This window comes from Scyliorhinus torazame, chromosome 12 (genome assembly GCF_047496885.1).
Source record: "Scyliorhinus torazame isolate Kashiwa2021f chromosome 12, sScyTor2.1, whole genome shotgun sequence".
In the NCBI taxonomy this organism is placed as follows: Eukaryota; Metazoa; Chordata; class Chondrichthyes; order Carcharhiniformes; family Scyliorhinidae; genus Scyliorhinus; species Scyliorhinus torazame.
Window position 1 is genome coordinate 176,302,347 of NC_092718.1, and position 12,766 is coordinate 176,315,112.

The following is a 12,766-nucleotide window of genomic DNA, read 5'->3' on the forward strand; positions in this document are numbered from 1 at the left end:
AACGTAAACCTTTGGGAGCTAAGAATCACCTTGGACTGATTCTGAGACTTGAAGGACAGCATAAAGTATACCTGAGAACTGGGTTTTCGGTTTTGCTAAAAGTGAAAGGAGAATGTTCTGTTTTGTGGTTAAAGTTTTAAAAAAAAATTAAGAATACCCAATTATTTTTTTTCCCAATTAAGGGGCAATTTAGTGTGGCCGATCCACCTAACCTGCACATCTTTGGGGTGTGGGGGTAAAACCCACACAGACACGGGGAGAATGTTCAAACTCCACACAGACAGTGACCCGGGGCCGGGATCAAACCTGGGTCCTCAGCACCGTATGCAGCAGTGCTAATTACTGCGCCACCATGCTGCCCATTGTGTTTTAATTATACATTGCTTACAAAAGTAGTGTTTAGTCAAGTGTGCTTTCAGTATTTTGTTACAGTACAAGTTTAAAATTTGGAATCTTGCTGTGTCATCCTTTCACCATTAATTGGAAGTTTCAATTTCTTTTTGAACATTATGAAGATCATGGAGTTAATAACAACACATGTGTGAAAATGAATTATAGTGAATATTGATATTTGGCGCAAGAGTAGAAAGGCAACTGTGGTCAAACCATGGCTTACAAGGGAAATTAGAGGTAGTATTAGATTCAAAGAAGAGGCAAGCAAATTAGAAAGAAAAAGCAATAGACCTGAGGATTGGGAACAGATTAAAATTCAGCAAAGGCAGACCAAGGGATTGATTAAGTAGGGGAGAATACAATTTGAAAGTAAACTAGCAGGGAACATAAAAACGGAATATAAAAATTTCTGTAGGTATGTAAAAAGAAAAAGATTGATAAAAACTAATGTAGGCCCCATGCAGTCAGAAACGGGGGAACTCATAACAGGGAACAAAGAAATGGCTGAGGAACTAAAATTGTACTTTGATTCTGTCTTCACAAAGGAAGACATGAATAATGTACTGGGAGTTCTGAGAAACACAAGTTTTAGTAAGGAGCTGAAGGAAATTAGTATTAGTAAAGAAATGGTTTTGGGGGAATTAATGGGATTGAAGGTGAACAAATCTCCAGGGCCTAATAATCTTCATCCTAGAGTACTTAAGAAAACGGCCCGAGAAATAGTATATCTACTGGTGGTCATTTTCCAAAATTCTTTGAATTCTGGAATGGTTTCTACAGATTGGAGGGTAGCAAATGTAACCCCACTATTCAAAAAGGGAGGTAGAGAGAAAACAGGGAACTACAGACCAGTGAGCCTAACATCGGTAGTAGAGACGTTGCTGGAGTCCATTATCAAGGATTTCATAGCACAGCATTTGGTAAGCAGTGGTGTAATCAGACAAAGTCAGCATGGATTTACGAAAGGAAAATCATGCTTGACAAATTTACTAGAATTCTTTGAGGATGTAAGCAGTAGAGTTGACCAGGGAGAACCGGTGGATGTGTGGTTTATTTAGACTTTCAGAAGGCTTTCAATAAGGTCTCACATTGCAGATTAATATGAAAAATTAAAGGGCATGGGATTCCGGCTACTGTCTTGAGATGGATAAAAAGCTGGTTAACAGACAGGAAGCAGAAAGTTGGAATAAATGGGTCTTTTTCTGATTGACAGGCAGTGACTAGTGGGGTACTGCAGGGATCTGTACTAGAATCCCAACAGTTCACATTATATATTAATGATTTGGACGAGAGAACTAATAATAATAATCATAATCTTTATTGCCACAAATAGGCTTACATTGACACTGCAATGAAGTTACTGTGAAAATCCCCTAGTTGCCACATTCCGGCGCCTGTTCGGGTACACAGAGGGAGAAGTCAGAATGTCCAATTCACCTAACAGCACGTCTTTCAGGACTTGTGGGAGGAAACCGGAGCACCTGGAGGAACCCACGCAAACACAGGGAGAACGTGCAGACTCCATTCTTGTAAGGACAGATGAGCCCTAAGGCCAGGGACATTAGTAAAGACAGAGGTGGTGGACAGGGGTGAGAGCAGTGACGATTGAAGATAGGTGAGGGAGACAGGACATGGGTAGGGGAAGCCTGAATGAATTGGAGTATGTCTAGAGAGGAGCATAGGAGCCAATGAGAAGAGTGCTAGAATCATCAAACCTAAGGTTTTCATTGAATTTGGAGAGTGAGTAGGGCAAAGGCTGGAAATATTGCAAAAGACTAATTGCCTCAAATTTTGTATTAAATTTATAAACTCACTTTGTGTGGATGGGAGATGGTAAGTTAGGTGGGGAGGCCTGGGGGAGGGTACAATTCTATTAAATAGGGCTTCTCTGCCAACAATAGGGTCACTCTGCTTGATGGTACAGAGTAGAAGGAGTCCTACCTAACCGTTGCTGTACCTTAATGCAAAGTGTTTGACAAGGTAATGCAGAGAGAGTTTGAATCTGTATCTAACCCATACTATGTATGTGCTGGGAGTATTTGATGCCAACAGTTAATTTTGAATACTCCAAGAATAACATTTAAATGCCTGCTGCTAAGTTATTTCTAATATTCACTGTGTACTTTTCCAGGTTATTATCCAACGTTGCCTTGCTGCTAAGAACTTGACGCATGTGAAAGCTGGTTGTGTCCTATGTGGCTACATAAAGCTGTTACCCATGTATCTGATGGTCTTGCCAGGCATGATCAGTCGAATACTTTACCCAAGTAAGCTTTCTGAATCAAATGTCTATTTGTTCCAAGGCAATTATTCTTGTTGGTGCGCATGAGAACCAATATTCGTGAATTCTTGAAGTGTACTTGTAGAAACCCCAAATAAATTATCTTTGTATAAAACAATTTGAATAAATATGGCTCACCAACCTACCTTCAACCCCCCACCCATCCACGCACACACACTATCACAGAATTATAATAGTGGGAGCTTGCATCACCTTCATCAGATCTGTGACTTTCTAATCTCAATTTTTCTCTTTGGTGCAGTCAATTTCATAGGATTTTTAATGGGAGCAGGGAGCTTTACAGATGGGTTCAGTGCGGTGTGGCGATGTTTGAGTCTAAGTTCCAGTGGGATCTAAGTCTTGTATTGGGTTATCTGATGTCAGGCCATCTGCTACTGTACGGAGCAGGCCAAGCCCAGAGGCCTGAAATGACATACAAAGCCTGAAAGGACACACCCATCTCTTACAAGTGGAAGGAAATTTCACATTTTTATCCCTACCACAGGAGATGCAAGACGTTTGCGTTGCTCCATGGGGTAAGCTTAAAATTTGTATTTGTTCAGTGTGTGTCAGGCATGATCAGGCTTCTCCAAAATATGCATTGCTATGTATTGTTGCTGTGGTACACTATAATAGCTATGAAATGAAAATCGCTTATTGTCACAAGTAGGCTTCAAATGATGTTTCTGTGAAAAGCCCCTAGTCGCCACATTCCGGCGCCTGTTCGGGAGGCTGTAACGGGAATCGAACCGTGCTGCTGGCCTGCCTTGGTCTGCTTTCAAAGCCAGCGATTTAGCCCTGTGCTAAACAGCCCCTTAGCTATGTCTCGAAGGGGATACAGCTCCTGAAAAATGAAATGGGTAGCCAAAAGAGAAAATGCTGGAAAATCTCAGCAGGTCTGGCAGCATCAATCTGTAGGTAGAGAAAAAAGCTAAAAGACATAAAAAGTGGGAAATATTTATAGTGTGGGGTGAGGAAATGAAAGGTGAGTCATATTCACAGAAACCAAGGGAAAATAATGCTAATAGCCACAGAAACCTAGGGAAAAGAGTGCTAATGTCAGTCCCCAGAGAGAATAAAAGATGCGAAAGGCCAAACAGCAGAGAAACTAAAATCAGAGGGTAAGCTGTGACAGATGTAGGGGAGAAGGGGGAAGCAAAGGGGAAAAAAGGTAAGGAAAGGGGGGGGGGATCAGATAGGGGGGAATATATGTATAAAGAAAGACAAGAAAGAAAGAAAATGTAAAAGACAGTTAAAATGAAATGGAATCTCTTTGAGGGGATAGAAGATACTCTTTGAGGGGTTAGAAGAAGTGTGTGAACGTTGCGGGGGGGGGGGGGGGGGCGCGAATCACGTTCATATGTTTTGGTCCTGTCCAAAGCTGGAGGATTACTGGAAGGAGGTTTTTAGGATAATCTCTAAAGTGGTGCACATGAAACTGGACCCGGGTCCCCGGGAGGCCATATTCAGGGTGTCGGACCAGCTGGGGTTGGAAATGGGTGCGGAGGCAGATGTTGTAGCCTTCACCTCGTTGATCGCCCGAAGGCGGATCCTGTTGGAATGGAAAGCAGCCTCTACACACTGTGCCCTGGCGTGGCAGGGGGGCCTGTTGGAATTCTTGACTCTTGAGAACGTTAAGTTTGAACAGAGGGGAAGGATGGAGGGGTTCTACAATTCATGGGCATTATTCATCATGCATTTTCAAGAATTGGATAACATCGAACATTGGGGGGGGGGTTTGGGAGGGTTGGGAGGGAGGGGGACTGTATGTGTTAATGGTGACTATGGGTGATTCCTGATTCGTTTTTTTTATTTGTTTATGTTAACATGCGAGCTGCTGTTTGGAGGTTTGGTGGGAGGATGGGATTGTTGTTGTTGATATGTGGATTGACATTGTATTCGTTACTGCTTATGGTTTATTGTTGGTGTAAATTTGAGAGAAAAAGGAGGAGAATTTTTTTAAATTTCAAATGAAATGTAATGAAAACAAAGGGGTCGAGGTAGGGTAGAGCTAATCATCTGAAATTGTTGAATTCGATGTTGAGACTGGAAGGCTGTAGCGTGCCTAACCGGAAGATGAGATGCTGTTCCGCCAGTTTGTGTTGAGCTTCACTGGAACATTGCAGCAGGCCAAGGACAAACATGTGGGCATGGGAGCAGGGTCTTGTGTTAAAATGGCAAGCAACGGGAAGGTCAGGGTCCTCCACCCCCCCCATTCCCCAACTCTCCCACACCACCACCGCACCTCCCCCTCCTTCCTGCCCCGAGTCTCCGCCGGCTATCCTGTTCCACCCTTGCAGCATCTATGTAACATCACCCAGGGTGATGGGTCTGTCTCAGTGGGTCAATATACAAGGCAGAAGAGTATGGTAACTCACTGTGAGGTAAGCTCTGGTGCTCCTTAGTATGTGTCAAAGTCTGCTGACAGCGCGCTCATACCCATCCTCTAAACTAGGTCTGCACCGGGGGCATTTGATCTTGGACCACTGTGTACGAAGCATGGGGGGGGGGGGTGGAGGAGGAGAGGGCAACAGGAGGTGGGGGTGTAGGCTGGCCACTGTGAAGATTAACATGACAGAGGCTTCACATGTATCAGGTGTAACATGTTTTAATATGTTTGTGGTGTCTATAGGTGTAATATGTAGGTGCAACATGTTTTAATAGTTTTAACCTGGTTTTGTAAGACTTCTTACTGTGTTTTAATAGTGACATAGTCCATTCTCCCTAGCTACAGACTGTGCCCTCCCCGCCCCTGCCTCCCAACCCTTCCTCCCCCCACAGCGCCTATTCAGTGATCCTCTCTGTTTTCAAATTTAGATCACGGCAATTATGAGGGCCTGAAAGCACATTTGGCTGGGGTGAATTGGCAAATTAGGTTAAGGGGAAGGTCAAAAGAGCTGTGTCGCTATTTCAGAACACGCAGAGTAGATACATCCCAACGAGTAAGACAAAGTCGGAGGGACGGACACGCCATCCGTGATTAGCTCGAAAGGTTAAAATCGTGTCGAAGGTGAAGAAAAAGCATATAATTGTGTAAAGATAAGGTCAGTGTTGTGTTATGTAATTTGGAATAACACAAGCTGCCACTTGATGCAGTTTTGAGTAAAAGATGCTCCAGACTTTGAAGTGAGTTCAATGTGTTTTATTGAACTATTAGCACAGTTCTCAATGAGTTCAACTCTCTGCTAATCTATCTGTAGTAACTCAGTCTAACTGAACCAGCCTTGCTCTAAGCCATGTGCTGAGGTGTGATGCTGAGGATACAGCCTGTCTCACTCTGTAGATGTTGGTCTGTGGAAAGAGGTGGGGTGTGAGTGCCTCAACCCTTTTATAGTGAGATGCCACCACGGAGTGTCCTGACTGCTCATTGGTCGTGTCCTATTCTATGTGTTCATTAGCTGCATGTTTGCATATCATGACAGTCAGAAGATTGGACAGAATACAAGGACAGCAAAGGATGACAAAAAGATTAATAAGGAAGAAAACATTAGAGTATAAGCGAAAGCTAGCCAGAAATATAAAAACAGACAATAAGAGCTTCTATAAATATTTTTAAAAGGAATGAGTTAACCAAGTGAACATTGATCCTAAAAGTGAGTCTGGGGAATTGATCATGGAAAACAAGGAAATGCAGATGAATTGAAGAGGCATTTTGCATCAGTCTTGACTATAGAGGATATAACTAATATCCCAGAAATAGCTATAAATCAGGAAATGGAAGTGAGGGAGGAACTCAGGAAAATTACAATCACCAGGTACTGAGAAAATGATTGAATCTGTGGCTGAAAAGAGCTTGGGTCCTGATGGACTTTACCCTAGGATCTTGAAAAAAACTGGCGAGCAAGATAGTTGATGCATTATTTTAATTTTATGTAATTCCCAGATTCGGGTCAATCCTATTAGATTTGAAGATAGCAAATGTAACTCCATTATTCAAAAAGAGAGGGAGACAAAAAACAGGAATCAATAGGCCAGTTAGCTTAATATCTGCCATAGGGAAAATGTTAGAGGTTATTATTAAAGAAGTTCTAGCCGGGCACTAAGTTAAGTTCATGTTAATCAGGCAGAGTCAACATGGTTAGTGAAAGGGGAATCATGTGTAACCAACTTATTAGAGTTCTTTGAAGAAATAACATGTGTCGTAGATAAAGGGGAACCAGTGGATGTACGACGGCAAAATCGTGTTCGGCGATCGGCCGCAAATTCCACGTTGGCGCCGGAATCGGGGGCAGCGCTCCTCCAAAACGGTGCACTCGCAGAGTATGCCACACGCCGTCGGGACGTCCTCATGACGTTATCTGAGGCCCTCCCCCCCTGAAGCACCGCCCCTGAAGGGTCGAGTTCCTGACGGCGTCGGTCACTCATGGTATCTATTTTCGGGAACTCGCAGTGGCGGCTGCGGACTAAGAAAAGTAATCCAAAATTAAACAACTTTTGAGAAAAAAAGGCTCCACAAACATCCCCACCCTGTGTGGCCGAATCCAATACATCAGTGCAAAAACAAGGCTGAAGCATTTGCAAACATCTCCAGTCAGAAGTGTCAAGTGGATCATTCATTTCAGCCTCTTCCTGAGGCCCCTTCCCCCACCTCATCGTCGATGTCAGCATTCAGCCAATTTGATTCACTTCATGCGATATCAGAAAATGGCAGAAGACACTGAGTACCACAAAGGCCCTGACAACATCCTGAGCTCCAGAACTAACTATGCCGCAAGCCAAGCTATTTAATTCAGCTACGACACTGCCACCTGCCTGACAATGTGGAAAATTGTCCAGGTATGTCCGATCAATGATAAATCTAATCCAGCCAATTTTTGCCCCATTAGCCTCCCTCCATCATCAGTAAATAAGGTGTCATCAACAATATGAGCAAGAGGCACTCACACTGCCATGGTCTACACACCGATGCTCCGTTTGTGTTTCTCCAGGACCACTTGGCTCCAAACCTCATTACTGTTTTGGTCCAAACATGGACAAAATAATTACAAAGGCGAGGTAAGATGACCGCCCATGGCATGAAGACAGCATTTGACCGAATGTGGCACCAAAGAGCCCTTGCAAAATTGAAGTCAAGGAGAATCGGAGGAAAAACTCTCCACTGGTTGGAATTATACCCAGAACAGAGGAAGGTGGCTGGGGTTGTTGGTACTCACTCATCTCAGCCCTGAGATATCGCTGCAGGTGTTCACCAGGGTAGTGTCCTAAGCCTAACGTTCTTCACCTGCTTCCAAATATGGCCTGAAGCTTCTGAAGCCATCACTGCCTTCATATAGCAAGACCGTGGCAGCATTCAGGCTTGGGCTGATTTGTAACAAATAACATTTGTGCCACACTGGGCCTGTTAATAACATTCTCCAACAATGGAGATTCTAACTATCTCCTCTTAATGTTCAATGAACTTACCATTGCTGCATCCGCACAATCAACATCATAGGAGTTACGGTTGACCAAAAGCTTAAGTGGACCAGCCATATAATTACTATGGGTGTGATCTAACGGCCTCATGCCACCTGACTTGGTGTTGGGATGAAGGCATTGAATCTCACAAGAGGCCTCTCGTGAGATTTGCGCACTTGAATCGCCTTGCGGGATTTAACGGAGTCGCAATCAGGATCTCGCTCTCAATGGGCGTGATCCAGATTAGTTTATTTAAATGATCCATCAGGCTAATTTAGATATGCACTTGCCGGGTTTTCCCGGAGCTTGAGACCTAATGGCCGCACCTACGAAACCCCACCGGGGCACCATTTAGTACTGGTTTCCACAAAAATGGTATCGGGAGGGGTCTCCCAGTCCATTGGAGATTCCAAGGTGGTCGGGTACAGGCCAGAGTGACACCATGGCACTCCCTCAAGCACTGCTAGGCTGTCAGGGGCACTGCCAGGTGGCAGTGCCGGGGTACCCGAGTGCCAGGTCGGCACTGTCAGGGATCAGGCTCAGGAGGGCCTTACCAGTTGGATGGGGGGGGAAGTGAGGGGGTGTTCCCAGGGGCCTCCCCGAGGTTGCGGGGGAAGGGGCGTCAAAAACAGGGAGGAGGGTTGAAATGGGGGGGATGGGGGGGGGTGGAGATTGGAGCAGCCAGACAAAATGGCTCCCTGATTTACAAGGAGCCTTTCTTGTTGGGCTCGCCAATCACTCTAAATCCGACCACAGCGGAGAGAAATTCTCCGAGGCCAAAAAGCCAGCAAAGTACAGTTAAATAGTGAGGTGTTTCCTGGCTGCAACACCTCGCTAAATGCGGCCAAAACCTGGACATAGATTTTTCTTCCGGTTAAATTGCACCCTATAGCTACAAGAGCAGTTCCTGTGATATCCCGCCAGCGTGAACAGCTGGCAGATTACACCCATGTTTCTCATTCCTGAATATGTAACAGCAGAAGATTCAAAAGCAGTCCTGGTGAACTCAGTCCAAAAATGGAGTCAACATTTCGCACTCTTCCCTTGCTCAACTGGGGAGAGTGCAGCCAAATAGCATGTAACAGAGCCGGCTACGCAACAAGACAATCCCAGAGAACACTGTGCTTGGAATTCCTGAACAACATATGTCTGATTATAGTTATGTGAATTGAGCGAGGAAGGTGCAACGCACAATGAAGAGTCAGACCATTTGAGGCTTTCGCCCACAGAGGGCAGCATTCTTTTCCGGAAGGCACTTGATTAATCATTTCCCAGGCTACTTTCAGCTTTTAATTAACCATTCCCACCGTGCCCCCCACCCCCCCCACCCCCCCCCCCCCCCCCCACCCCCACCCCCGCCACCCCCAACCCAACCGCTTTTGCTCATTTCTGCATGTTTTGGTTTCGGTTTCCTTTTGCTCTTGACTCCTATTTCCCATTTTCATTTGGTCCCTGCAGATATTTTTCAATGTTCAGTCTTACAGATTTCACACCATCTCCGCATTTTTACAGCTTTTCCCAGTCTGCCAGTTAACCATTTCCCGTTCCAGATTGAATCACTGAATGGTTATTTTCAGCCTGTTTGGTTCATTTTTTTCCCATTTTTGGCTACTTTTGTCGACAATACCACCATATCTTGCCAAATTTGACGCTCAACAAGATCAGCAAATTTTATATTGAGAAAACAAAAATGCTAATCAATATATATGTTTAGTTGAATAGCTTTTATTATACAGGAAAATTACTCGTGTTGTGTTACATGGGGGTCTATGGGATTTTTTATTACAGGGAGGGTAAGCCTCAAAAACAAAAGTATTGAGAACCCTTGAATTCAAAGAAATTAATTTTGGACAAATTTGGGAAACTGACGCAACTCATTCTGCTGCTTCAATCTTTTCCCGCAGATGAGGTTGCGTGCATTGTGCCAGAGGAATGTAACAGAATCTGCGGCACTCCAGTTGGCTGTTCGAACATTGCCTACCCAAAACTGGTGGTTGCCCTCATGCCTAATGGTAAGCAATCTATATCGCTCTAAAACCAAGCTCCAAATAGCCCGCCATCTCAACCTCCTCTTCCCTGTATCCTCTCTTCATTCAGAATTTATCCCACCAATTCCTCTGGTTGTTTCTTCCCTGTTTTCACCTGTCACTGGCTCCACGGCCATTCACCACCTCAGAGTATCTTGCCTAAGTGGTCATGTGTGGGGAAGGTTATTCCATTCTGGGGAAAATCGCAATTGACCAGGATCCTCTCTGCTCACCCAATGTTGACACGCAGAACAGTTACCGGCAGGGGCCATTGGGCGGCACGATAGCATAGTGGTTAGCACAATTGCTTCACAGCTTCAGGGTCTCAGGTTCGATGTCCGGCTTGGATCACTGTCTGTGCAGAGTCTGCACGTTCTCCCCGTGTCTTCGTGGGTTTCCTCCGGGTGCTCCGGTTTCCTCCCACAGTCCAAAGATGTGCAGGTCAGGTGGATTGGCCATGATAAATTGCCCTTCGTGTCCAAAAAGGTTAGGTGAGGTTACTGGGTTACGGGGATATGGTGGAGGATTCAGTGCTCTTTCGAAGGGCTGATGCAGACTCGATGGGCCGAATGGCCTCCTTCTGCACTGTAAATTCTATGATTGGACACTGATCAAGAGCAAGGTCTCATCACATCCCTAGCAGAAGGACACGAGAGCCAATCGTAACACCGCTCCCCCATACCTTATGTAAGATCAAAGAACTCAACCCAGACCAAGGATGTAACTTTGACCCTGCCCAATCTGCTTGGCAAATCTTATTGCTGAGAATAACTTGCTCAATCTCTAATTTACATTCATTCTTTCATTAGCTCAAACCAGGGACTCTTAACTTTGGTTTTAGCCCCCTCTCTAATAAGTCAGACATTATTAAAATCCATACTTGGTGTCACCAAATTAACAATTTCGAATTTACATCATCCTCTGATATTTTTTTCAATCTCAGTCATGCATTCTGAGCTTGGTTTTTGCCTAGGTTTTGAACCTAAAGGGAAATTGGTGCTCTCCTCTATAAATTCCACTGTGACCCCTGTGTATATTCCACTGCTGTCAGTTAACACACACAATATGCAGTTTTGATCTTCTTTCATATCTCCCATTGTTTCTCACGTGTCTCCTCTGTAAATCCCACTGTTCCCCACTGTATCCTCTCTATAGATCTCACTGTTCCCCAGTGTGTGCTCTCTATAGATCTCACTGTTCCCCAGTGTGTGCTCTCTATAGATCTCACTGTTCCCCAGTGTGTGCTCTCTATAGATCTCACTGTTCCCCAGTGTGTGTGTGGTAGTATGTATTGGGGGTCATGTGGGACTGGAAGCCCTAATGTCATTGGCTGACAGATCCCGGGTCCTGGTTGGCCGTTGACCTCTAGCTCCGCCCTGAAGGCGGAGTATAAGAAGCCGGAGTCCTCCCCCGCAGGCCAGTCTACTATTGAGCTGCGGGGGAACTGACACGCTTAATAAAGCCTCATCGACTTCACTCTATTCATCTCACGGAGTCTTTGTGCGCTACAATTTATTAAGCGTGCCTAAAAAGGACTATGGAGCTCAGGATCATTCCGGAATGCCTGAGGATCAGCCCCCACGCAGTGAACGCGGCAGCAGCCTTCAAGCACTGGCAGACTTGTTTCGAGGCCTACCTCAGAACGGCCACCGGCCGGGTCACAGAAGACCAAAAACTACAGGTCCTGCACTCGAGGGTGAACACGGAGATCTTCTCCCTCATCGAAGACTCGGAGGATTTCCAGACGGCGTTCGCAGCACTGAAAAGTCTCTATGTCCGCCCAGTTAACCAAATCTACGCTCGCTACCAGCTCGCGACGAGACGGCAAGGTCCCGGAGAATCGATGGACGAATTCTACGCCGCGCTGCTGATTTTTGGACGAGCCTGCAGCTGCCTTTCGGTGAACGCAAATGAACACACGGACATGTTAATGCGCAATGCTTTTGTGGCAGGTATGAATTCCTCCCAAATCCGCCAAAGACTTCAAGAAAGAGAGTCGCTAGGACTCTCAGAGGCCCGGGCCCTAGCAGCCTCCCTAGACGTGGCCGCGCGTAATACCCGCGCCTACGGCCCCGACCGCGCGGCAGCCCATTGGGCTCCGTACGTACCCGTCGTGACAAAACCCCCCCCCCGGACACCCCACAGGCTTACGCGATCCAAACGCCGAGTCGCACCGGGGGCGCCCGCTGTTATTTCTGCGGCCAGGCGAAACACCCCCGGCAGCGCTGCCCGGCCCGCGCAGCTATCTGCAAGAGCTGCGGGAAAAAGGGCCATTACGCGGTTGTGTGCCGGTCCCGCGAGGTCGCCGCTGTCCCGGGAGAACAGGGAGCTCTGCAAGCCGTTTACGCGCCCCAACCCCCCCAGCACGTCATGTACGACCCGCAGGCGCAGCCGCTCTGGGTCCCGACCACCGCGGTCCCGGGTGAACAGGGAGCCCTGCACGCCGCTTACGCTCCCCAACCCCCCTCCCCGTACACCATGTATGACCCGCCGGCGCTACCGCTTTGGGTCCCGCCCACCACTCTCCACGGAGAAGAGGGAGTTTTGCGCGTCCCTAACCCCCCCTAACCCCCACCCCGCGCCCCACGTCTGACCCGCCGGCGCCACCAACTTGGGTCCCGACCACCGCTGTCCCCGGTGAGGGAGCTCCGCGCGGTCCTAGCGCTCC

At 46.5% G+C, this 12,766-nt stretch overlaps 1 protein-coding gene across 1 annotated transcript in view; it reads left to right on the forward strand.

Moving 5' to 3' along the window:
* slc5a2 (solute carrier family 5 member 2) overlaps positions 1 to 12,766 on the forward strand; it is a 69,751-nt gene that overhangs the window by 34,482 nt on the left and 22,503 nt on the right. The window contains exons 9-10 of the mRNA XM_072469432.1: positions 2,525 to 2,660; positions 9,976 to 10,083. Coding sequence (XP_072325533.1) covers positions 2,525 to 2,660; positions 9,976 to 10,083 — 244 coding nt within the window. The remainder of the gene's footprint in view (positions 1 to 2,524; positions 2,661 to 9,975; positions 10,084 to 12,766) is intronic.